General features: G+C 40.2%; 1 protein-coding gene across 1 annotated transcript in view; it reads left to right on the top strand.

Moving 5' to 3' along the window:
- The window catches only part of LOC126210662 (ATP-binding cassette sub-family B member 10, mitochondrial-like), a 137531-nt gene that overhangs the window by 32700 nt on the left and 81050 nt on the right, over positions 1 to 23781 (top strand). Inside the window, exon 4 of the mRNA XM_049939993.1 lies at positions 4952 to 5062. Coding sequence (XP_049795950.1) covers positions 4952 to 5062 — 111 coding nt within the window. The remainder of the gene's footprint in view (positions 1 to 4951; positions 5063 to 23781) is intronic.

Genomic DNA, 23781 nt, shown 5'->3' with positions numbered 1-23781 from the left:
TGTCATGCTCTGTTAATCGCATCATGAATGAGAGCCTTAGAGGTGTCCCTCTAATCTTGAGCAGACGTGGACAGATTCAAGTGCTGTTATAATTTGGTCTGTCCTTATAAACCTGAAATCTATAAATTTATCATCCCTCTGTACAGTGTCTCTTCTTTTCATTGGCTTCATTTTCTACGCAGTTGGTCTTGTGCTGGAAACTGGACAGAACTGCTCTTACTTCTGAATACAAAACGAAATTATAGAATGAACTTCTATTTTTATCTGCGTATATGCATCCACCATTTACAGCCTGGAAAAACCTCATACAATCTATGTCTGCCTTACAACTTTTGACATTACATGCACTGTGTACATCCATTTTGACAGATCATAGCAAACTAACTAACTTCTTCTTTTCATCTCATGACGTAAGTGTTGAGTATCACAAATGTCCTTACTCCCTGATACCTGGTGTAACTTCAATGCGGGGTCAGCTGCAAGGAGAAATCACCACACCAGCAAGTGCTGCAATGTGTGGATCTGCTGCCCGCATTGTCCTGTCTGATAGAGACACTGCGCCAATTTACACTTGATAACGTGCACAGATAGAAATGAATTCCCACACCCAGTAGGTGTGTTCCATCAGACAAACTATTAGAAAATATTTTCTAGATTGACGATCCTCATTCGTCTCCACTAACAACATGGTGCATCCTATCACTTAGGTGAACTGATAGGGTACACCAAATGTCTCTCACCATAGACAAAAGATGTCTCAATTGTGGAATCTCACTAATTTAGTATGGGCTAAATTCTTTCTGGGGAATTATCAACTAAAAACAACAATTTCACCACATATTCTGTCTTTTAACTTTGAATAGAAGACAAATTGAAACTACTAATATATAGCATCTGTGTTAAGCGCTATTTCATTTATTTATGTGTAAAAAAACTCTCCATAATATATCAGACTTAGAATTCTTTCACTCACAATTATCTAATTGTCCTGATGTATCTTTCATGTCTGCAGGAAAAAGGGAAGTTCAGAGTGTAAGTAATAGTTGCATGCTCTAGACACAACTGCTTTTATATTGTTTCAGTTACTCTGTAGACATACCTGACTCACTGAAGTAGTGTAAGAGCCCATTCTTGGCACAAACCACCTCAGAAATTAATCTGTTTATGAATCAGTTTGTCTACCAGTCGTATATTTAAGTAAGAAGACCATTCTCCATTTAACTTTACTTATCAATATTTAATTGATGGGCAAATAACTCAGGTAATGGTAATTTATGGATTCTACATCTTACTTGATCTTTCCTTCAAGTAAAGTAGGTAAATATGGAATTCTTTATTTGCATTAAAATAACTTCCTCTAGAAAATATGTATCAATCCAACCAATTTGACCAATTATTAACTATAAGTACAGGGCTATTACAAATGATTGAAGCGATTTCATAAATTCACTGTAGCTCCATTCATTGACATATGGTCACGACACACTACAGATACGTAGAAAAACTCATAAAGTTTTGTTCGGCTGAAGCTGCACTTCAGGTTTCTGCCTCCAGAGCGCTCAAGAGCGCAGTGAGACAAAATGGCGACAGGAGTCGAGAAAGTGTATGTCGTGCTTGAAATGCACTCACATCAGTCAGTCATAACAGTGCAGCGACACTTCAGGACAAAGTTCAACAAAGATCCACCAACTGCTAACTCCATTCGGCGATGGTATGCGCAGTTTAAAGCTTCTGGATGCCTCTGTAAGGGAAAATCAACGGGTCGGCCGGCAGTGAGCGAAGAAACGGTTGAACGCGTGCGGGCAAGTTTCACGCGTAGCCCGCGGTAGTCGACGAATAAAGCAAGCAGGGAGCTAAACCTACCACAGCCGACAATTTGGAAAATCTTACGGAAAAGGCTAAAGCAGAAGCCTTACCGTTTACAATTGCTACAAGCCTTGACACCCAATGACAAAGTCAAACGCTTTGAATTTTCGGCGCGGTTGCAACAGCTCATGGAAGAGGATGCTTTCAGTGCGAAACTTGTTTTCAGTGATGAAGCAACATTTTTTCTTAATGGTGAAGTGAACAGACACAATGTGCGAATCTGGGCGGTAGAGAATCCTCACGCATTCGTGCAGCAAATTCGCAATTCACCAAAGGTAACGTGGTTTGTGCAATCTCACGGTTTAAGGTTTACTGCCCCTTTTTCTTCTGTGAAAAAAACGTTACAGGACACGTGTATCTGGACATGCTGGAAAATTGGCTCATGCCACAACTGGAGACCGACAGCGCCGACTTCATCTTTCAACAGGATGGTGCTCCACCACACTTCCATCATGATGTTCGGCATTTCTTAAACAGGAGATTGGAAAACCGATGGATCGGTCGTGGTGGAGATCATGATCAGCAATTCATGTCATGCCCTCCACGCTCTCCCGACTTAACCCGATGCGATTTCTTTCTGTGGGGTTATGTGAAAGATTCAGTGTTTAAACCTCTTCTACCAAGAAACGTGCCAGAACTGCGAGCTCACATCAACGATGCTTTCGAACTCATTGATGGGGACATGCTGCGCCGAGTGTGGGAGGAACTTGATTATCGACTTGATGTCTGCCGAATCACTAAAGGGGCACATATCGAACATTTGTGAATGCCTAAAAAAACTTTTTGAGTTTTTGTATGTGCGTGCAAAGCATTGTGAAAATATCTCAAATAATAAAGTTATTGTAGAGCTGTGAAATCGCTTCAATCATTTGTAATATCCTTGTATAAACTTTCCCCAAATAAACTTTTTATAAATCTGTTCATTATTATAGAATAGGTAGACTCATTTATCAGGCCCTCATTAGGCATCACCAAACGTGGATTACCGCACGTATTTCTATGCCATCTACTGTCTTCTTCATATTAATATAAAACCAACAGAGTCACAAACTTTTAACCCTAGCAACCTTTCATTGCTCTACATATCATGTTATCTGCCGATCACATCCTGCGTTATTAATAATTCGCAAAGCTCAGACATCTGCATCCATATCGTCTATTTACTACATGCTTCTGTCAGTGAACTGTAAAACTCAGATCCCCCTGTGTCGCAACTTTGGAGTAAGTCATAACATATTGATCTGTAGGCATCGACCATACACTGTCCCCCACAGAAGGCTTGCATCTGTACTATCATACATAATCTCACATTGATAGTGTCCCAATATATATTATTTCACTCCTCCTTTTGGTGACGTCACGATCTTTTTGGTATCCTAACCTTAACAGTTGCACCAGATTACATACGTGGGTACACATTCCTGCTCAGTGCTCTATCTTCACTACTTCCTCACTTCTTTCAAAGTGACTCACTCTTATTGTCTTCAGAATCTGTCCCTGTGTGCCGTTCCTCTGTGCCTAACTCTATGTGGCTAATAAATTTTTAGTCATTATATGTGCTGCACACTGGAGGGTTCTGTGCACTACCCATGTATGTTGAATGTTTTCTTGCTGCTTGATTCATACATAGGGGTTCCACCGGTTTCTTGGTCTTGGTAACAGATAATAATAAATTACGCAACTGTTAGTAAACGTACTCCTCTGTTGACTCTTTGTTTCTATTTTATTTAAGAGTTAATGATTCAGTTAAGATGCTGAAATGCTCTCCATTTGACACAATATTTACGCTTGTCATTTGTTGAGTATGCCGGTGAGAGCAAAAATTACTTTTTTTGCATGTGTTTATCCAATGTTAAGGTGCTCATTATTTCTGCAGATTGGCTTGTCATAAGGTAGTCAAAGAATGCATAAAATTCGACAAACCGGATAGAATAAAGAAAATGAAAATGTTACATATAAAACAAAGTGCCTTAGAAATGTAACAGTTAACTCTGGAGTTTGGTGGTCATCAATGTGTCTGGCCTACAAGGAGGTTCGACCCTCCTAAAATCTTCTCTAGGTATGTGGGGCTAAAATTTCATTATCGGCCCCTGCTCTTGCACATTGTTTTCCAACTGTCGATTAGAAAATGACCGATGTGCCGTAACATATTTGCCTCGATTATTCGTATGAGAGGATGTAAAAGTGTGAGACTGATTATTCCCCTGATTATGTCAGCATTATTAATTCAGCTGCTTAACATCACAAAATCCACTCTTGTTGTTTCGTTGAAATCTTGAAGGGTGATGGTTTCCGTCTTGATTTTCTGATGTACGGTTCTCACTCTGTGAGCAATCTACTCTTCCTTTGCTAAGTGCATCTAATCCTTCCACAAAGGTTAAAAACCATTTACTGTCACCCAGTCCCTATATCGTGTATCTTTTCTTATGTGGTAAGATACCCTTCTCACCAGCACCTCGATCAAATGACTCTCCTCGATGGATTTGTCTAAATATTTTTACCTGGTCAGATGTCCCACCATGTGTTTTTTGTAACCACCCTAACTATTGTTACAGTGCTTTGCATCCAATAATTCTAACGTTAACTACTCCTCAGTACTGGATGACCAGTGCTTTCTCCTAAATTGTGCTTGAAAGTCATCCCAGGAGGAAAATTCCTCTGATGGTCTGTTCCCCATTCAGCAGCATCCCCTTCTAATTAGTCTAGAGCAAAATCAGTTCTTTCAGTGTTGTTACAGCATTTTGGTAACAGTTTTGAAAATGCTTTTGAGAAGTGTATGGGATAAAAATCACCATCAGGCTGAGACTTGGGGAAACTGTGTGGACAGGTTGGTACCTCCCCCCTATATTTAATTCCTTGATCAACTCTGTTGAGAGCCACTGTTTCCATTAAATTTCAACATAGCTAACTCGTCCTTGGTTTTATTGAGTTCCTCCCAAAGCTTTCATAAATGGTCATTGGTTCTTTCTAGAACAACTGTGAATTGCAGTATATTGGTGGCTTATTCTTGAAATAGTTGTTTCTTTGCATTTTCATATATAAATAATTATAATGTTTTTTTTTATTTATTTATTTATTTCCACAGTTCTACATGTCACCCCAGCTGGCACTTGTTGGCCTTGCAATTGTACCCCCTCTGGCTGGTGTTGCCATTGTTTATGGGAGATTTGTGAGGCAGATCACCAAGGCAGTGCAGGTGAGTACATGTACCTCAAGAGTATTGACTCCAAGATGAACCTTCAGTTTGTGCTGCTATTGTAGATGAATTCTCTTGTAGGTGCTATTACACTAAAGCTATTAAGTCATAGCAGGCTATCAGATAGTTGCAGCTTGTTGCTTGTTCATCAAGTTCAACTCTTCAGTTGTGACAGGATGACATGTCGCACAAAGCAAGATAATTTGGACGTATCAGATACATAAAAGATTTATGCATATATAGTAAGTTTGCTTGTGGCAGTTATCAAAAAGAAAACATAGTCACTTGAAAAAAGACGCAACAGTTACTTCGATCTGTGTTGAAACTTCTCACACTGGGTTCAATGTGTGGTAGAAGTCTACTGCTAGGAAAAACAATGCATGTGTTATGAGCTATCTATCTCTGTCCTTGACTGATAATGTTGATGGTACAATAATTTCTTCAGGTGTAGGAAAACACATAAATGGGTGGGGGCAAGATGACAAATATCTGATAGATGTTCAAATGTTGCCTGGGACAACTCTTAGAGAAAAAGTGTTGTGTGCTGAACAATATGTGGGAGAGCTTTTACATCTACATCTACACTCTGCAGAGGGTGCATCACATTGTACCAGTTATTAGGGTTTCTTCCCGTGCCATTCATGTGTGGAGTGCAGAAAGAACAATTGTTTGTATGTTTCTGTGTATCCTGTAATTATTGTGATCTTATCCTCACAATCCCTTTGTGAGTTATACGTAGGTGAATGTAGTATATTCTTAGAGTCCTCCTTTAAAACTAGTCCTTGAAACTTTGTTAGTAGACATTCTCGAGATAGGAAATGTCTATTTTCAACAGCTTTGTCGTAGATCCCCAGAAGATGTGCTCTGAGCATCCTGCATCCCTTGTTCTGGATGGTTTGTGGCACTCATTGAAACATCGCAGAAATTCAACAAAGCCACCTGGATGGAAGCCTGAGAAGACATTGTCAGCACAATATGGTGTGAGAGTCCATATTCAGTGCCATGTTTTTCCATGTGTTGTGATATACTTGGTTCCTGCTGCTCAAGCTTGTCCCTCTCTTTGATGATGACTCTGGAGCTCATCCAGTGTGTTTTAAGAGTTCCTGCAGCAGTGCATTGATATTTAAAGTGGCACCAGGGCATACTCAGTTGCGTTCTTGTCAGCAGATACCACAAACTATTCCATTCAGTTATCCCTGCCTCCTGGAGGAAGGTATTCACAAGGTGGTGGTCACAGTATGCTCATAGCATTATCTTTTCGAAAGAGGGACAAACCACCAGAATGTTGGCTGTTGGGCTGGACAATATAGGTTGTAGCAACCTGTCCCGATACTGCACAGCCATCAGACTATTTTTGAGAGCAATGAGAGGCATCTATCGTCCATATGCAATACTGGGACAAAACATGTGCAACTGTACTCGGGCTCGTTCACTACCTATTTTACTCGTGGCTCATCTGCAACGAGGGTTGGCAGTGAATGGTTGCATTTGCACCCCTAATACTGAGTCATATATTGGCTAGCCTTTGAACAGCAGTCATCTGGTAGTGTGACTAGGGCCTCCCGTCGGGTAGACCTTTCGCCGGGTGCAAGTCTTTCGATTTGACGCCACTTCGGCAACTTGTGCATCGGTGGGGATGAAATGATGATGATTAGGACAACACAACACCCAATCCCTGAATGAAGAAAATCTCCGACCCAGCTGGGAATTGAACCCGGGCCCTTAGGATTGACATTCTGTCACGATGACCACTCAGCAACTGGGGTTGGACTGAACAGCAGTGAATTGAATACACAATTGTCTATAGCACAACCTTGCGCAAAATGAGGTACACTATACAAGTTCAGATTGAAACTTATTTATTTAAAAAAACATTTCTAACTCTGTGGCCATGCATATCAAAGTTCATAAATAAATCTGATCGGTGCAATTTGCACATGTGGTTTATTGTCCTGTACCTACACACTTTCATGTTGTTCCTTCACAGTTTATTCGCATACACTGGTGTCCATGCTTACACTTGCAGCAATTTGCCACTCCAAACTTACCACCACAATGGACAATGACCAAAGACCACATTTTCCCACTCGTATCCCCAGTCCTGAGTTGGGTCACGTGACACTACATTAATCAAAATAATTCCTAAACATGGCCACAATCTGTTTACAAATTTTATAAGATTTAAATACTTAAACCTAAATACAGTATATAATTTTACACACCTTTATCACCACATAATTTTATAATTTGTTGCAATTAAAAAACAAAACACTATGCAACGGAACTACGAATGCTTATCAAAACACAAAACAAGTATTTTTATGTCCATTTTGCATTACACTATTTTCACTCTGCATTTAATACATAATTTTATTCTTAAGCAAAGAAAATTATAATCAGAAATAATTTATGACATGCAATCAGATTTACATAATTAGGAATAGCTCCATGTTTTGGCACAGTTTCACCCTCTCCCTTCATTTAATGACATTTTTGCACGAAATATGAGACATACAAATACTTGTCTGGCACTACGAAGTTCGAAACTGAATGGTGCCTTCATAATAAAATAATGACTTACTTTGCAGTTGTTCTAAACATCTTTATAACTTAATTGTACTATGAAACATTTTGATTGAAGTATACCAGCCCAACGTATTATTTCTGCTGCTGTGCTTTAAATTTAAATTACGAACTTTCTTGGAAGAGCTCGTTTTCACATGACTTCTATTTCAATAATCCAAGGACTTATTACAAGCACACCCTACATTATTTTCTTAAGTGCAAAGTCATATACGGTAATTATATGCAATTATGTAACCAAGTAATTTAAACCATCTGAAACTGCTGAATGCTGCGTTCTCTTACACAGGGAAAGATTAGTCTATATAAACATATTGACTTGTCTTTGTGCTTTTCACATCTCATCCATTTTTTCATGGCTGATATTTCCATTGCCAGCAAAGCTGCTGTATGGCCATATTATTCCCCATTACCTTACACATGACATGATCCTTGCCACTGCTGAAACTGTTGTGTGTGTGTGTGTGTGTGTGTGTGTGTGTGTGTGTGTGTGTGTGTGTGTTAGAGAGAGAGAGAGAGAGAGAGAGAGAGAGAGAGAGAGATGTACATTGGTACAAGGACACATGCAGGAGCACTCTTCTGCAAAAATTGCCAGAAATTGGACTTAACATGCACTCTTCGGTGAAGAGAACCTTATGCTATTGATCTGGATTCCATTCTAGGCGTTCCTTTGCCCATCTTCTGTGTAGATTATGGTGCTGGAGTTTGTACTGTCATTTGTATTGAACATCTAGAGGCCACATTGAACCAGTGGAGATGGTTCTTCACTGTCTGGTTTGACACAGACCTCCCAGTTTCCACAAAAATACGATGCATAATTCTGTTGTACGTTCCTTGGAGTATCTGTGAGTCACAATATCAGCAAATAGTTGTTATCAGTCAGGTAGGTAGTTAGTTTGTTAGTTACATTTCCCATAGATCAATTGAGCAATTCTTTAATTGAAATGATGTGGAATAATTCAGTTGATTGGATATGTATACATGATGAGTGTTAACATTAACGAACATATTGTTTTTTTAGCCCACACATGTAACTACATTTAAAAACTAGTTTTTTACATTTTTAAATGTTCTTTTTAGAGTACCAGCTTTTAAATAAAAATTAATCTATGGAATAGAAGGTGTTGTCCAGAAGAAATGATTTTAGGTTCAATTTAAAACTTACTTTGCTACCTGTCGGACATTTTGTGGTATCAGATGAAGAATGCAAAATTTTTGTTGCTGCATATTGAACTTCTTTTTGAGCCACTGACAATGTTTCTACCTCTGTTGTTGTACCTATGTACATATAACTATTCTTCTCAAATTTTGATGGATTATTTGTGAGTAATTTCATTAGCAAATATATGTATTGTGATGTTGCAGTTAAATTGCACACCATGAAGATGTATCTACTAAACGACCAAGGAGAACTTCACTTATTGTTCTTACTGCTCATTTTTGTGGACTCAATACTTTATTTCTAAGTAATAAGTCTCCTCAGAAAATTACTCCATAATAAGTTATTGAGCAAAAATATGCAACCTTTCAGGAGGTTGACTCAATGGTTTCCTAGAATAATGAGTAAACAAAGAGCAAAAGGAACTGAACTTAATTGTTTGAGCAACTCAGTAATATACTTCTTCCAGTTCAAGTATTGAGCAATTGTACACAAAAAAAAAAAAAAAAAAAAAAATTTGGAGCAATCCACCCTGTTTACTGACTCCTGTTCATGCGCTACATCAATTCTTGGTGTTGCTGTTTGTTATACAGAACTGAATGTAGTGAGTTTCCTCAAAAATTTAGGATGAGTCCTTTTTCAGAGTTCAATCACTGGTGTTCTTGATTATGGCAACCACTAAAAGGCTGAACTACATTGTTTTGTGTCTAACAGTTACTGTTGAATTCTCAAATGGTGTCATTATGGCATAAATCAGCTAGGCAAGCAACTTTCCTGCACTGACTAGCCTTTCGTGTTGCTAGATTGAATAATGTACACAGGCCCTACCGCCCCAATGAGAATAAAACATAGCGTACACTACTGAACTGCACTGAGGATGCAGGTTCACATTACCTCCAGGTGGCTGTACACAGCTATAAAAAGATTTATCTTTAAGATTAAATAACAAGTAAACTGTTTTTGTTCTACTGATTTTTGTTTATTTTTAACTAGGTTTTGACTTAATGGGCCATCTTCAGGAAACAAGGTCCACAAGGGACACTAATTCTTAGGTGACCAAATATTATAAGCGAAGATACAATGTTTTTTAACATTGCAAATAACGAAACTTCCTGGCAGATTAAAATTGTGTGCCGGACCGAGACTCGAACTCGGGACCTTTGCCTTTCGCAGGCAAGTGCTCTACCAACTGAGCTACCCAAGCACGACTCACGCCCCGTCCTCACAGCTTTACTTCTGCCAGTACCTTGCCCCCTAACTTCCAAACTTTACAGAAGCTCTCCTGCGAACCATGCAGAACTAGCACTCCTGAAAGAAAGGATATTGTGGAGACATGGCTTAGCCACAGCCTGGGGGACGTGTCCAGAATGAGATTTTCACTCTGCAGCGGAGTGTGCGCTGATATGAAACTTCCTTTCACATTAAAACTGTGTGCCGGACCGAGACTCGAACTCGGGACCTTTGCCTTTCGCGGGCAAGTGCTCTACCAACTGAGCTACCCAAGCACGACACTCCGCTGCAGAGTGAAAATCTCATTCTGGATTGCAAATAACACTTAACACAATGGACAATATTAAACGTGTCATTATGATGGTCTGTGAGTATTTGGCTGGTTGATAGCATCACATGAAGCTCAAAATTGGGGATGCACTCAGCTGTAATTGGTCACTTAGAGCCAGCTGGGTATTTTGAGCTAAATGTTTCTCTCAGGTGCTTCTAATAGTTTTCTTCCTTTGTTGGCTATGTGCAGCACGTCTATATGGATTTGATATCTGTGTCCTTCCTTCAGCACATTTTTGGCAAAGGTGGAGTATGACTTACATAATTCCCAGCTGTGTTCGTGTTCAATCAGCCTAGTTGCTATAGCCCTGTCTGTTTGACCCATATACAGTTTTTTGCAGTCATTGCAAGTGATTTTGTAAACACCTCTGTTACTTACTAAATCTGTTTTGTCCTCTCTGTTAAATAAGATATGAGCTGTAGTTCCTCTTACATAAAATGAAGTTTTGCAGTTGCAGGTTGTGAAAGTTTTGGCAAATTTGTAGGATAGCTTTCCTAAATATGGGATAGTACGCCAGTTGGTTTTAGATAAGAGCGTTGCTGCAGAAGGAGCGTGCACATAGGGCAACATTTTTCTTCTTTGTTCCTTGTGTAGAATGTTGTCAATTAAGCCAGGGATATAGCTATTTGTGATTAAAAAATTCAAATTATGCAAGCCACAAGGCTGGTGCATATCTGTAGTGTTGATCCAAAACATTGTCATGACTGCCCACTGTGGCACTGAATGTTACGTGGTTGTGCTTGCAGGCACATGAGGCAATCAGGAAAGTGAGTAAGCAGAGAAGAGGTGACTGAATAGTCATTCTGCTAATGATATGGACTGCAAATGGGGAAAATCCACTGACATAAGTGACTTTTGACAAAGGGCAGATTGTTATGTCCCTGCTCCTGGGAGCAAGCATCTTAGAAACAGAAAAGCTGTTCATGTGCTGCTGTCATGAGCATTTGTGGATAGTGGTTGAAGGATGGTGAAACAACTTGCAGGCAACTAGGAGTTGGAAGTCCACACCTCGTCTGGCAGAATACTATGACAATAACCACATACAGCCTGTCCCATCCAAAACACGGGTCCATGTGTTTCACTTGAAAAACAGACAAGCTAGGAAAAAATTGGAAGTAAATTGGAGGGGAAAGCAATTACAGCACTGGGACATTCCTACGTACCTTGGAGTAAAGCTTGACCACACACTTCCTTTCAAAGACCATTGCAAGAACAACATGAAGTTCAAGGTCTGCAACTGAAATAATAATATAAGCAAGCTCACTAACAGCATGTGAAGGGCTCAACCAAAAGTTCTATGTACCTCTGCTCTAACTCTTTGTTTCTTTCTGTCAGAATATGCTGCACCGGTCTGGCAGAACTCCACACGCACACACCAAGCACGGTGAGACTGCACGGAATGAGACAGGCTGCATTATAATAGGTTGCCTATGACCAACTCCAGTTGACAAAATTAACCATTTTATAATCATAGCATCCCCAGATATTAGGCAGAGAACAGTGGCAGAGGCTGAGAAGAAAAAACAGGAAAATAATTGCAAACATCCCACATTTGGAAGTGAATCATTGTGTCCTATACTGAAGTCAAGAAAGAACTTTCTTCGGACAACTGAAGCCATTATATCTTCATCTTCCACTAACTGTGACAAAACAAGACAACTGGAAGTAATAGCCGAAACCTAAAGGAAGAGCCTGCTGCTAGTTTGCAGCTACCCTACCAGACATGGAAAACTGTGAACAGGCAATGAACTGCAGTGACATGGTGCAAACAAAACTTGAAGCAGTGGGGCTACGGCACTAGCGATGCAACCTGCAAATTTGGAGAAGTTAAACATGCTGAATACCTCTTGGTCTGGCCAAAGTTGCCTGAAGCTGGCACACTGGAGGAACTGGTTTCAGAAAATGTTCCAGCAATCAAGACTGCCAAATTCTAGGCCTCAAAATCAATTTGACATGTACAGAGTTGTGTGTCTTCATTTCATTTCAAATTTGTAAATAACTGCACTGTGCTGTACTGTTGTGGATATGAAAGTAAATAATAATAATAATTAATAATAATAATTATTATTATTATTATTATTATTTCTTTCTTTTCTCAGACGTTATGTCTGGTCAAAAAAAGTGACGCGGACCTTGATCAAGCGTGACTTCCTTTTAACTGTACGGTATATGTTATATTGCATTTAGGAACTTTCGGGTAATTGAACACGTATCAATAATTACGGATTTCTGTAGTTGTATATATAAGTTTGGATGTAGCTGTATTGCGTTGATGTACTGGTGGATATTGTGTGGTATGACTCCTGTAGTTTATAGTATAATTGGTATAATGTCAACTTTATCCTGATGCCACATGTCCTGGACTTCCTCAGCCAGTTGGCTGTATTTTTCAATTTTTTCTCCTGTTTTCTTTTGTATATTCGCTGTATTGGGTATGGATATTTCGATTAGTTGTGCTAATTTCTTCTTTTTATTGGTGAGTATGATGTCAGGTTTGTTATGTGGTGTTGTTTTATCTGTTATAATGGTTCTGTTCCAGTATAATTTGTATTCATCATTCTCCAGTACATTTTGTGGTGCATACTTGTATGTGAGAACATGTTGTTTTATAAGTTTATGTTGTAAGGCAAGCTGTTGATGTATTATTTTTGCTACATTGTCATGTCTTCTGGGGTATTCGGTATTTGCTAGTATTGTACATCCGCTTGTGATGTGATCTACTGTTTCTATTTGTTGTTTGCAAAGTCTGCATTTATCTGTTGTGGTATTGGGATCTTTAATAATATGCTTGCTGTAATATCTGGTGTTTATTGTTTGATCCTGTATTGCAATCATGAATCCTTCCATCTCACTGTATATATTGCCTTTTCTTAGCCATACGTTGGATGCGTCTTGATCGATGTGTGGCTGTGTTAGATGATATGGGTGCTTGCCATGTAGTGGTTTCTTTTTCCAATTTACTTTCTTTGTATCTGTTGATGTTATGTGATCTAAAGGGTTGTAGAAGTGGTTATGAAATTGCAATGGTGTAGCCAATGTATTTATATGAGTGATTGCTTTGTGTATTTTGCTAGTTTCTGCTTGTTCTAGAAAGAATTTTCTTAAATTGTCTACCTGTCCATAATGTAGGATTTTATGTCGATAAATCCCCTTCCTCCTTCCTTTCTGCTTAATGTGAATCTTTCTGTTGCTGAATGTATGTGATGTATTCTATATTTGTGGCATTGTGATCGTGTAAGTGTATTGAGTGCTTCTAGGTCTGTGTTACTCCATTTCACTACTCCAAATGAGTAGGTCAATATTGGTATAGCATAAGTATTTATAGCTTTTGTCTTGTTTCTTGCTGTCAATTCTGTTTTCAGTATTTTTGTTAGTCTTTGTCTATATTTTTCTTTTAGTTCTTCTTTAATATTTGTATTATCTATTCCTATTTTTTGTCTGTATCCTAGATATTTATATGCATCTGTTTTTTTCATCACTTCTATGCAGTCGCTGTGGTTATCCAATATGTAATCTTCTTGTTTAGTGTGTTTTCCCTTGACAATGCTATTTTTCTTACATTTGTCTGTTCCAAAAGCCATATTTATATCATTGCTGAATACTTCTGTTATCTTTAGTAATTGGTTGAGTTGTTGATTTGTTGCTGCCAGTAGTTTTAGATCATCCATGTATAGCGGATGTGTGATTTTGTTTGGGTATGTTCCAGTAATATTGTATCCATAATTTGTATTATTTAGCATGTTGGATAGTGGGTTCAGAGCAAGGCAGAACCAGAAAGGACTTAATGAGTCTCCTTGGTATATTCCACACTTAATCTGTATTGGCTGTGATGTGATATTATTTGAATTTGTTTGGATATTAAGTGTGGTTTTCCAATTTTTCATTACTATGTTTAGGAACTGTATCAATTCAGGATCTAATTTATATATTTCCAATATTTGTAGTAACTATGAGTGGGGTACACTATCAAAAGCTTTTTGGTAATCAATGTATGCGTAGTGTAGTGACCTTTGTTTAGTTTTAGCTTGATATGTCACCTCTGCATCTATTATCAGTTGCTCTTTACATCCTCGTGCTCCTTTGCAACAGCGTTTTAGTTCTTCATTTATAATTTTGTTCTGTGTTGTGTGTGTCATTAATTTCTGTGTAATGACTGAAGTTAATATTTTGTATATTGTTGGTAGGCATGTTATGGGCCGATATTTTGCTGGGTTTGCTGTGTCTGCTTGATCTTTAGGTTTCAGATAAGCTATTCCATGTGTAAGTGTATCAGGAACTGTGTATGGGTCTGCAATGTAACTGTTAAATAATTTAGTTAGATGTGAATGTGTTGAGGTGAACTTCTTTAGCCAGAAATTTGCTATTTTATCTTTTCCAGGGGCTTTCCAATTGTGAGTAGAATTAATTGCTTGGGTGACTTCATGTTGCAAAATTATCACTTCAGGCATTTGTGGTATCATCTTGTACGTGTCTGTTTCTGCTTGTATCCACCGTGCATGCCAGTTATGTTGTACCGGGTTTGACCATATGTTGCTCCAGAAGTGTTCCATGTCTGTTATGTTTGGTGGATTGTCTATTTTAATGTATGTGTTATCTATTGTCTGGTAAAATTTCTTTTGGTTTGTGTTGAATGTTTGGTTTTGTTTCCTTCTATTTTCACTTTTTTTTTGTATCTTCTAAGTCGTTTGGCCAATGCTTGTAATTTCTGCTTCTTTTCTTCTAATTGCGCTATCGCTTCCTGTTGTGAGATTTTACCTAACCTTTTTCGTTTTCTTTCTGACATTTCATTTCTTATAAATTGTGTTAGCTGTCAGATGTCTTTTCTCAGTTTTTCTATTCTGATCTGTAGCCTACACTAAATATACACACTAGGCAGAGATCAGAACCAACCAACACACAGAAGAAACCCACAAAACCAGCATGGCAACACAGGCTACAAATCAGAATAGAAAAACTGAGAAAAGATATCGGCCAGCTAACACAATTTATAAGAAATGAAATGTCAGAAAGAAAACGAAAAAGGTTAGGTAAAATCTCACAACAGGAAGCGATAGAGCAATTAGAAGAAAAGAAGCAGAAATTACAAGCATTGGCCAAACGACTTAGAAGATATATAAAAAAAGTGAAAATGGAAGGAAACAAAACCAAACATGCAACACAAACCAAAAGAAATTTTACCAGACAATAGATAACACATACATTAAAATAGACAATCCACCAAACATAACAGACATGGAACACTTCTGGAGCAACATATGGTCAAACCCGGTACAACATAACAGACATGCACGGTGGATACAAACAGAAACAGACACATGCAAGATAATAACACAAATGCCTGAAGTGATAATTTTGCAACATGAAGTCACCCGAGCAATTAATTTTACGCACAATTGGAAAGCCCCTGGAAAAGATAAAATAGCAAATTTCTGGCTAAAGAAGTTCACCTCAACACATTCACATCCAACTAAATTATTTAACATATTTAAAAACAAAGATGATGTGACTTACCAAACGAAGCGCTGGCAGGTCGATAGACACAGAAACTAACACAAACAAACACACAAAATTCAAGCTTTCGCAACAAACTGTTGCCTCATCAGGAAAGAGGGAAGGAGAGGGAAAGACGAAAGGATGTGGGTTTTAAGGGAGAGGGTAAGGAGTCATTCCAATCCCGGGAGCGGAAAGACTTACCTTAGGGGGGAAAAAAGGTCAGGTATACACTCGCGCGCGCACACACACACACACACACACACACATCCATCCACACACATCCATCCACACATATACAGACACAAGCAGACATTTGTAAAGGCAAAGAGTTTGGGCAGAGATGTCAGTCGAGGCGGAAGTGCAGAGGCAAAGATTTTGTTGAATGACAGGTGACGTATGAGTGGCGGCAACTTGAAATTAGCGGAGATTGAGGCCTGGTGGGTAACGGGAAGAGAGGTTATATTGAAGAGCAAGTTCCCATCTCCGGAGTTCGGATAGGTTGGTGTTAGTGGGAAGTATCCAGATAACCCGGACGGTGTAACACTGTGCCAAGATGTGCTGGCCGTGCACCAAGGCATGTTTAGCCACAGGGTGATCCTCATTACCAACAAACACTGTCTGCCTGTGTCCATTCATGCGAATGGACAGTTTGTTGCTGGTCATTCCCACATAGAATGCGTCACAGTGTAGGCAGGTCAGTTCGTAAATCACGTGGGTGCTTTCACGCGTGGCTCTGCCTTTGATTGTGTACACCTTCCGGGTTACAGGACTGGAGTAGGTGGTGGTGGGAGGGTGCATGGGACAGGTTTTACATCGGGGGCGGTTACAAGGGTAGGAGCCAGAGGGTAGGGAAGGTGGTTTGGGGATTTCATAGGGATGAACTAAGAGGTTACGAAGGTTAGGTGGACGGCGGAAAGACACTCTTGGTGGAGTGGGGAGGATTTCATGAAGGATGGATCTCATTTGAGGGCAGGATTTGAGGAAGTCGTATCCCTGCTGGAGAGCCACATTCAGAGTCTGGTCCAGTCCCGGAAAGTATCCTGTCACAAGTGGGGCACTTTTGTGGTTCTTCTGTGGGAGGTTCTGGGTTTGAGGGGATGAGGAAGTGGTTCTGGTTATTTGCTTCTGTACCAGGTCGGGAGGGTAGTTGCGGGATGCGAAAGCTGTTGTCCCACATCCACACTGGCTGTTCAGAGCATCCTCCTACAGGCCAACCGCAAATTAGAACAGCATGCCACCCTCCACCTTAAAAAACTATCCAATCTCCTGGTTTCCCACCTCTGGAAAGGCAACTCACTCACCCTTCACAACCTTTCCAGCAAACCTCAACCTCCTCTCATTGCACACAAACCCAGTCTCTCCCATCTACTCAATCTCCCACTTCCAGCTCCACTCCCTCCAAAACCTCAAAATTCCAATCAACACAATCTGGAACCACAACACCCTAATTCAGTAGTTAACCTTTCCTCCAAACCTCTCTCCCAATCCGAAACCTCTGTCCTATCCAAAGGCCTCGCCTTCAGCCCCACTCCCAGATTCAACCAAACAGCCCTCGTCAAAAATTTACTGTCCTACACTTGTACTCTCTGCTGGAAATATCACTTTGCCACGAAGAAAAATGATCCTAATCCTACTCCTAATGATCCAACTCCCCAAGACACTATCCAAATTGAACCCTGCCTGGAACAGTTCCATCCTCCATCACAGCGGGACCCACCTCCTCTTCCTCAAAATCACCCTCTCCAAACCTTCCAGGAATTTCTGACTTCCAGCCTTGCCTCTCAATCCTTCTTAAAAAACCTTAATCCTACTCCCAACATCACCACTGCTGAAGCCCAAGCTATCCCTGATCTGAAGGCTGACCGATCCATCGTCATTCTTCCGGCGGACAAGGGTTCCACGACCGTGGTACTTGATCGTCGGGAGTATGTGGCCGAGGGACTGCGTCAGCTTTCAGACAACACCACATACAAAGTTTGCCAAGGTAATCCCATTCCTGATGTCCAGGCGGAGCTTCAAGGAATCCTCAGAACCTTATGTCCCCTACAAAACCTTTCATCTGACTCCATCAACCTCCTGACCCCACTAACACCCCACACCCCTACCTTCTACCTTCTTCCTAAAATTCACAAACCCAATCATCCCGGCCGCCCCATTGTAGCTGGTTACCAAGCCCCCACAGAACGTATCTCTGCCTACGTAGATCAACACCTTCAACTCATTACATGCAGTCTCCCATCCTTCATCAAAGACACCAACCACTTTCTCGAACGCCTGGAATCCTTACCCAATCTATTACCCCCGGAAACCATCCTTGTAACCATTGATGCCACTTCCTTATACACAAATATTCCACACGTCCAGGGCCTCGCTGCGATGGAGCACTTCCTTTCACACCGATCACCTGCCACCCTGCCTAAAACCTCTTTCCTCATTACCTTAGCCAGCTTCATCCTGACCCACAACTTCTTCAGTTTTGAAGGCCAGACATACCAACAATTAAAGGGAACAGCCATGGGTACCAGGATGGCCCCCTCGTACGCCAACCTATTTATGGGTCGCTTAGAGGAAGCCTTCTTGGTTACCCAGGTCTGCCAACCCAAAGTTTGGTACAGATTTATTGATGACATCTTCATGATCTGGACTCACAGTGAAGAAGAACTCCAGAATTTCCTCTCCAACCTCAACTCCTTTGGTTCCATCAGATTCACGTGGTCCTACTCCAAATCCCACGCCACTTTCCTTGACGTTGACCTCCATCTGTCCAATGGCCAGCTTCACACGTCCGTCCACATCAAACCCACCAACAAGCAACAGTACCTCCATTATGACAGCTGCCACCCAATCCACATCAAACGGTCCCTTCCCTACAGCCTAGGTCTTCGTGGCAAACGAATCTGCTCCAGTCCGGAATCCCTGAACCATTACACCAAAAAGCTGACAACAGCTTTCGCATCCCGCAACTACCCTCCCGACCTGGTACAGAAGCAAATAACCAGAGCCACTTCCTCATCCCCTCAAACCCAGAACCTCCCACAGAAGAACCACAAAAGTGCCCCACTTGTGACAGGATACTTTCCGGGACTGGACCAGACTCTGAATGTGGCTCTCCAGCAGGGATACGACTTCCTCAAATCCTGCCCTCAAATGAGATCCATCTTTCATGAAATCCTCCCCACTCCACCAAGAGTGTCTTTCCGCCGTCCACCTAACCTTCGTAACCTCTTAGATCATCCCTATGAAATCCCCAAACCACCTTCCCTACCCTCTGGCTCCTACCCTTGTAACCGCCCCCGATGTAAAACCTGTCCCATGCACCCTCCCACCACCACCTACTCCAGTCCTGTAACCCGGAAGGTGTACACAATCAAAGGCAGAGCCACGCGTGAAAGCACCCACGTGATTTACGAACTGACCTGCCTACACTGTGACGCATTCTATGTGGGAATGACCAGCAACAAACTGTCCATTCGCATGAATGGACACAGGCAGACAGTGTTTGTTGGTAATGAGGATCACCCTGTGGCTAAACATGCCTTGGTGCACGGCCAGCACATCTTGGCACAGTGTTACACCGTCCGGGTTATCTGGATACTTCCCACTAACACCAACCTATCCGAACTCCGGAGATGGGAACTTGCTCTTCAATATATCCTCTCTTCCCGTTACCCACCAGGCCTCAATCTCCGCTAATTTCAAGTTGCCGCCACTCATACGTCACCTGTCATTCAACAACATCTTTGCCTCTGCACTTCCGCCTCGACTGACATCTCTGCCCAAACTCTTTGCCTTTACAAATGTCTGCTTGTGTCTGTATATGTGTGGATGGATGTGTGTGTGTGTGTGTGTGTGTGTGTGTGTGTGTGTGTGTGTGTGTGCGCGCGCGCGAGTGTATACCTGACCTTTTTTCCCCCCTAAGGTAAGTCTTTCCGCTCCCGGGATTGGAATGACTCCTTACCCTCTCCCTTAAAACCCACATCCTTTCGTCTTTCCCTCTCCTTCCCTCTTTCCTGATGAGGCAACAGTTTGTTGCGAAAGCTTGAATTATGTGTGTTTGTTTGTGTTAGTTTCTGTGTCTATCGACCTGCCAGCGCTTCGTTTGGTAAGTCACATCGTCTTTGTTTTTAGATATATTTTTCCCACGTGGAATGTTTCACTCTATTATAATCATTAAATTATTTAACAGTTACATTGCAGACCCATACACAGTTCCTGATACACTTACACATGGAATAGCTTATCTGAAACCTAAAGATCAAGCAGACACAGCAAACCCAGCAAAATATCGGCCCATAACATGCCTACCAACAATCAATATACAAAATATTAACTTCAGTCATTACACAGAAATTAATGACACACACAACACAGAACAAAATTATAAATGAAGAACTAAAACGCTGTTGCAAAGGAGCACGAGGATGTAAAGAGCAACTGATAATAGATGCAGAGGTGACATATCAAGCTAAAACTAAACAAAGGTCACTACACTACGCATACATTGATTACCAAAAAGCTTTTGATAGTGTACCCCACTCATAGTTACTACAAATATTGGAAATATATAAAGTAGATCCTGAATTGATACAGTTCCTAAACATAGTAATGAAAAATTGGAAAACCACACTTAATATCCAAACAAATTCAAATAATATCACATCACAGCCAATACAGATTAAGTGTGGAATATACCAAGGAGACACATTAAGTCCTTTCTGGTTCTGCCTTGCTCTGAACCCACTATCCAACATGCTAAATAATACAAATTATGGATACAATATTACTGGAACATATCCAAACAAAATCACACATCCGCTATACATGGATGATCTAAAACTACTGGCAGCAACAAATCAACAACTCAACCAATTACTAAAGATAACAGAAGTATTCAGCAATGATATAAATATGGCTTTTGGAACAGACAGATGTAACAAAAATAGCATAGTCAAGGGAAAACACACTAAACAAGAAGATTACATATTGGATAACCACAGCGACTGCATAGAAGTGATGAAAAAAACAGACGCATATAAATATCTAGGATACGGACAAAAATAGGAATAGATAATACAAATATTAAAGAAGAACTAAAAGAAAAATATAGACAAAGACTAACAAAAATACTGAAAACAGAATTGACAGCAAGAAACAAGACAAAAGCTATAAATACTTATGCTATACCAATATTGACCTACTCATTTGGAGTAGTGAAATGGAGTAACACAGACCTAGAAGCACTCAATACACTTACACGATCACAATGCCACAAATATAGAATACATCACATACATTCAGCAACAGAAAGATTCACATTAAGCAGAAAGGAAGGAGGAAGGGGATTTATCGACATAAAATCCTACATTATGGACAGGTAGACAATTTAAGAAAATTCTTTCTAGAACAAGCAGAAACTAGCAAAATACACAAAGCAATCACTCATATAAATACATTGGCTACACCATTGCAATTTCATAACCACTTCTACAACCCTTTAGATCACATAACATCAAAAGATACAAAGAAAGTAAATTGGAAAAAGAAACCACTACATGGCAAGCACCCGTATCATCTAACACAGCCACACATCGATCAAGACGCATCCAACACATGGCTAAGAAAAGGCAATATATACAGTGAGACGGAAGGATTCATGATTTCAATACAGGATCAAACAATATACACCAGATATTACAGCAAGCATATTATTAAAGATCCCAATACCACAACAGATAAATGCAGACTTTGCAAACAACAAATAGAAACAGTAGATCACATCACAAGCGGATGTACAATACTAGCAAATACAGAATACCCCAGAAGACATGACAAAGTAGCAAAAATAATACATCAACAGCTTGCCTTACAACATACACTTATAAAACAACATGTTCTCACATACAAGTATGCACCACAAAATGTACTGGAGAATGATGAATACAAATTATACTGGAACAGAACCATTATAACAGATAAAACAACACCACATAACAAACCTGACATCATACTCACCAATAAAAAGAAGAAATTAGCACAACTAATCGAAATATCCATACCCAATACAGCGAATATACAAAAGAAAACAGGAGAAAAAATTGAAAAATACAGCCAACTGGCTGAGGAAGTCCAGGACATGTGGCATCAGGATAAAGTTGACATTATACCAATTATACTATCAACTACAGGAGTCATACCATACAATATCCACCAGTACATCAACGCAATACTGCTACATCCAAACGTATATATACAACTACAGAAATCTGTAATTATTGATACATGTTCAATTACCCGAAAGTTCCTAAATGCAATGTAACATATACTGTACAGTTAAAAGGAAGTCATGGTTGATCAAGGTCCGCATCACTTTCCATTTTTAACCAGACATAATGTCTGAGAAAGGAAAGAAATAATAATAATAATAATAATAATAATAATAATAATAACACTATGTGGAAGTCATAGGTTTACCCACTTGGTAAGTCAGGATTGGTTACGATCTGTGGCAGGCCTGATGTCATAGTACAGTGCTTGTACAGCAGACATCTTTTGGAACACACTGTTTAGCATACATTGTTGAAGATGAGTTTCACAGCATACATCACCTGCTGCGTGCTGCCGTGTTGACCTACGATATGGTCAGTTGCTATTACAGTAGCCGTAGTATTTTCAAGAGTAGACCATATATTTATGGAAACATGTTGCCTGGTCAGATGCTACACATGGTCAATGGTTCTGTCCAGATATGCTGTCATGCAGGGCAATTGCTCAAAAGTTGTATTACGTGTCAGATGTAGCCCAGGGGGGGACAGTAATACGTTATGGAGGACATTCACCTGCATCTCCGTGGTACCTGCGGTAGTCTTCATATCCATCTCAACAGCTATGAACTGCATCAGCATCAGTGCGGACAACCTGCATCTCTTCTGCTGGTCTCTTCCCCGATGCTAATGACATCTTCCAGGGGGACAGTTGTTTATACCACAAGACCATAATTGGTCTACAGTGCTTTGAAGAATGTGCTGATGAATTCAGGTTGGTTTCTTGAATGCCAAATTCTCCTGATTTGAACCTGATACAAAACATCTGGGCCATTATTGCACCCTCAAATCATTAGCCTGTAATATAGAGGAGTTGTGTGATCTACATGTAGACATCTGGGGCCACATACCTCCAGAAAGCTGCCACAGACTTGTCAAATGCATGCCACAGAAAATGACTGCTGTGTTGTGATCCAAAGGTGGACCACCACAATATTAAACAGGTGATTGTAATGTTTTGGCTGGTCCTAAATAAAATCGTAAGTGGATCTATCCAGTAATTTGTTGACCAGTCTGATGTAGCACTAGAAGGTAGCAAAATGAAAGCTGAACGTTCAAATTTAGCATTTTCGAAATCATTCACACAGGTGAATCATACAAACATACTGTTGGTTGACCATCTCACAGATTCCCATATGTGGGACATAGTAATAAGCATCATTGGTGTAGAGAGACAACTGAAAGGGTTTAAAGCAAATAAGCTGCTAGGACCTGATTTAATCCCAGTTCGGTTGTACGAAGAGTACTCCAAAGCAGTGGTGACTTCCTTGCATTTATCATGAATCTCTCGCACAGCACTAAGTGCCAAGTGACTGGAAAAAAGCATACTTCTGTATATAAGAAGGGTAAAGGAACAGACCCACAAAATTATAGACCAATGTCCTTAACATTGGGTTGGTGCAGAGTTCTTTAGCATATTCTCAGTTCGAATATAATAAATTTCCTCAGGAGGGAAAAGCTTCTGTCCATGAATCACCATGGTTTTAGAAAACACAGCTCATGCAAAACTCAGCTCGACTTTCTCTCCCACAAGATCCCGTGAACCGCGGGTGGTCGACCGCAGGCGGATTCCATATTCCTAGATTTCCGGATAGTATGTGAC

The sequence above is a fragment of the Schistocerca nitens genome, chromosome 10 (genome assembly GCF_023898315.1).
Source record: "Schistocerca nitens isolate TAMUIC-IGC-003100 chromosome 10, iqSchNite1.1, whole genome shotgun sequence".
NCBI lineage: Eukaryota > Metazoa > Arthropoda > Insecta > Orthoptera > Acrididae > Schistocerca > Schistocerca nitens.
Note: the sequence above shows the minus strand (reverse complement) of the source record. Positions and strands in the feature narration are given on the sequence as shown.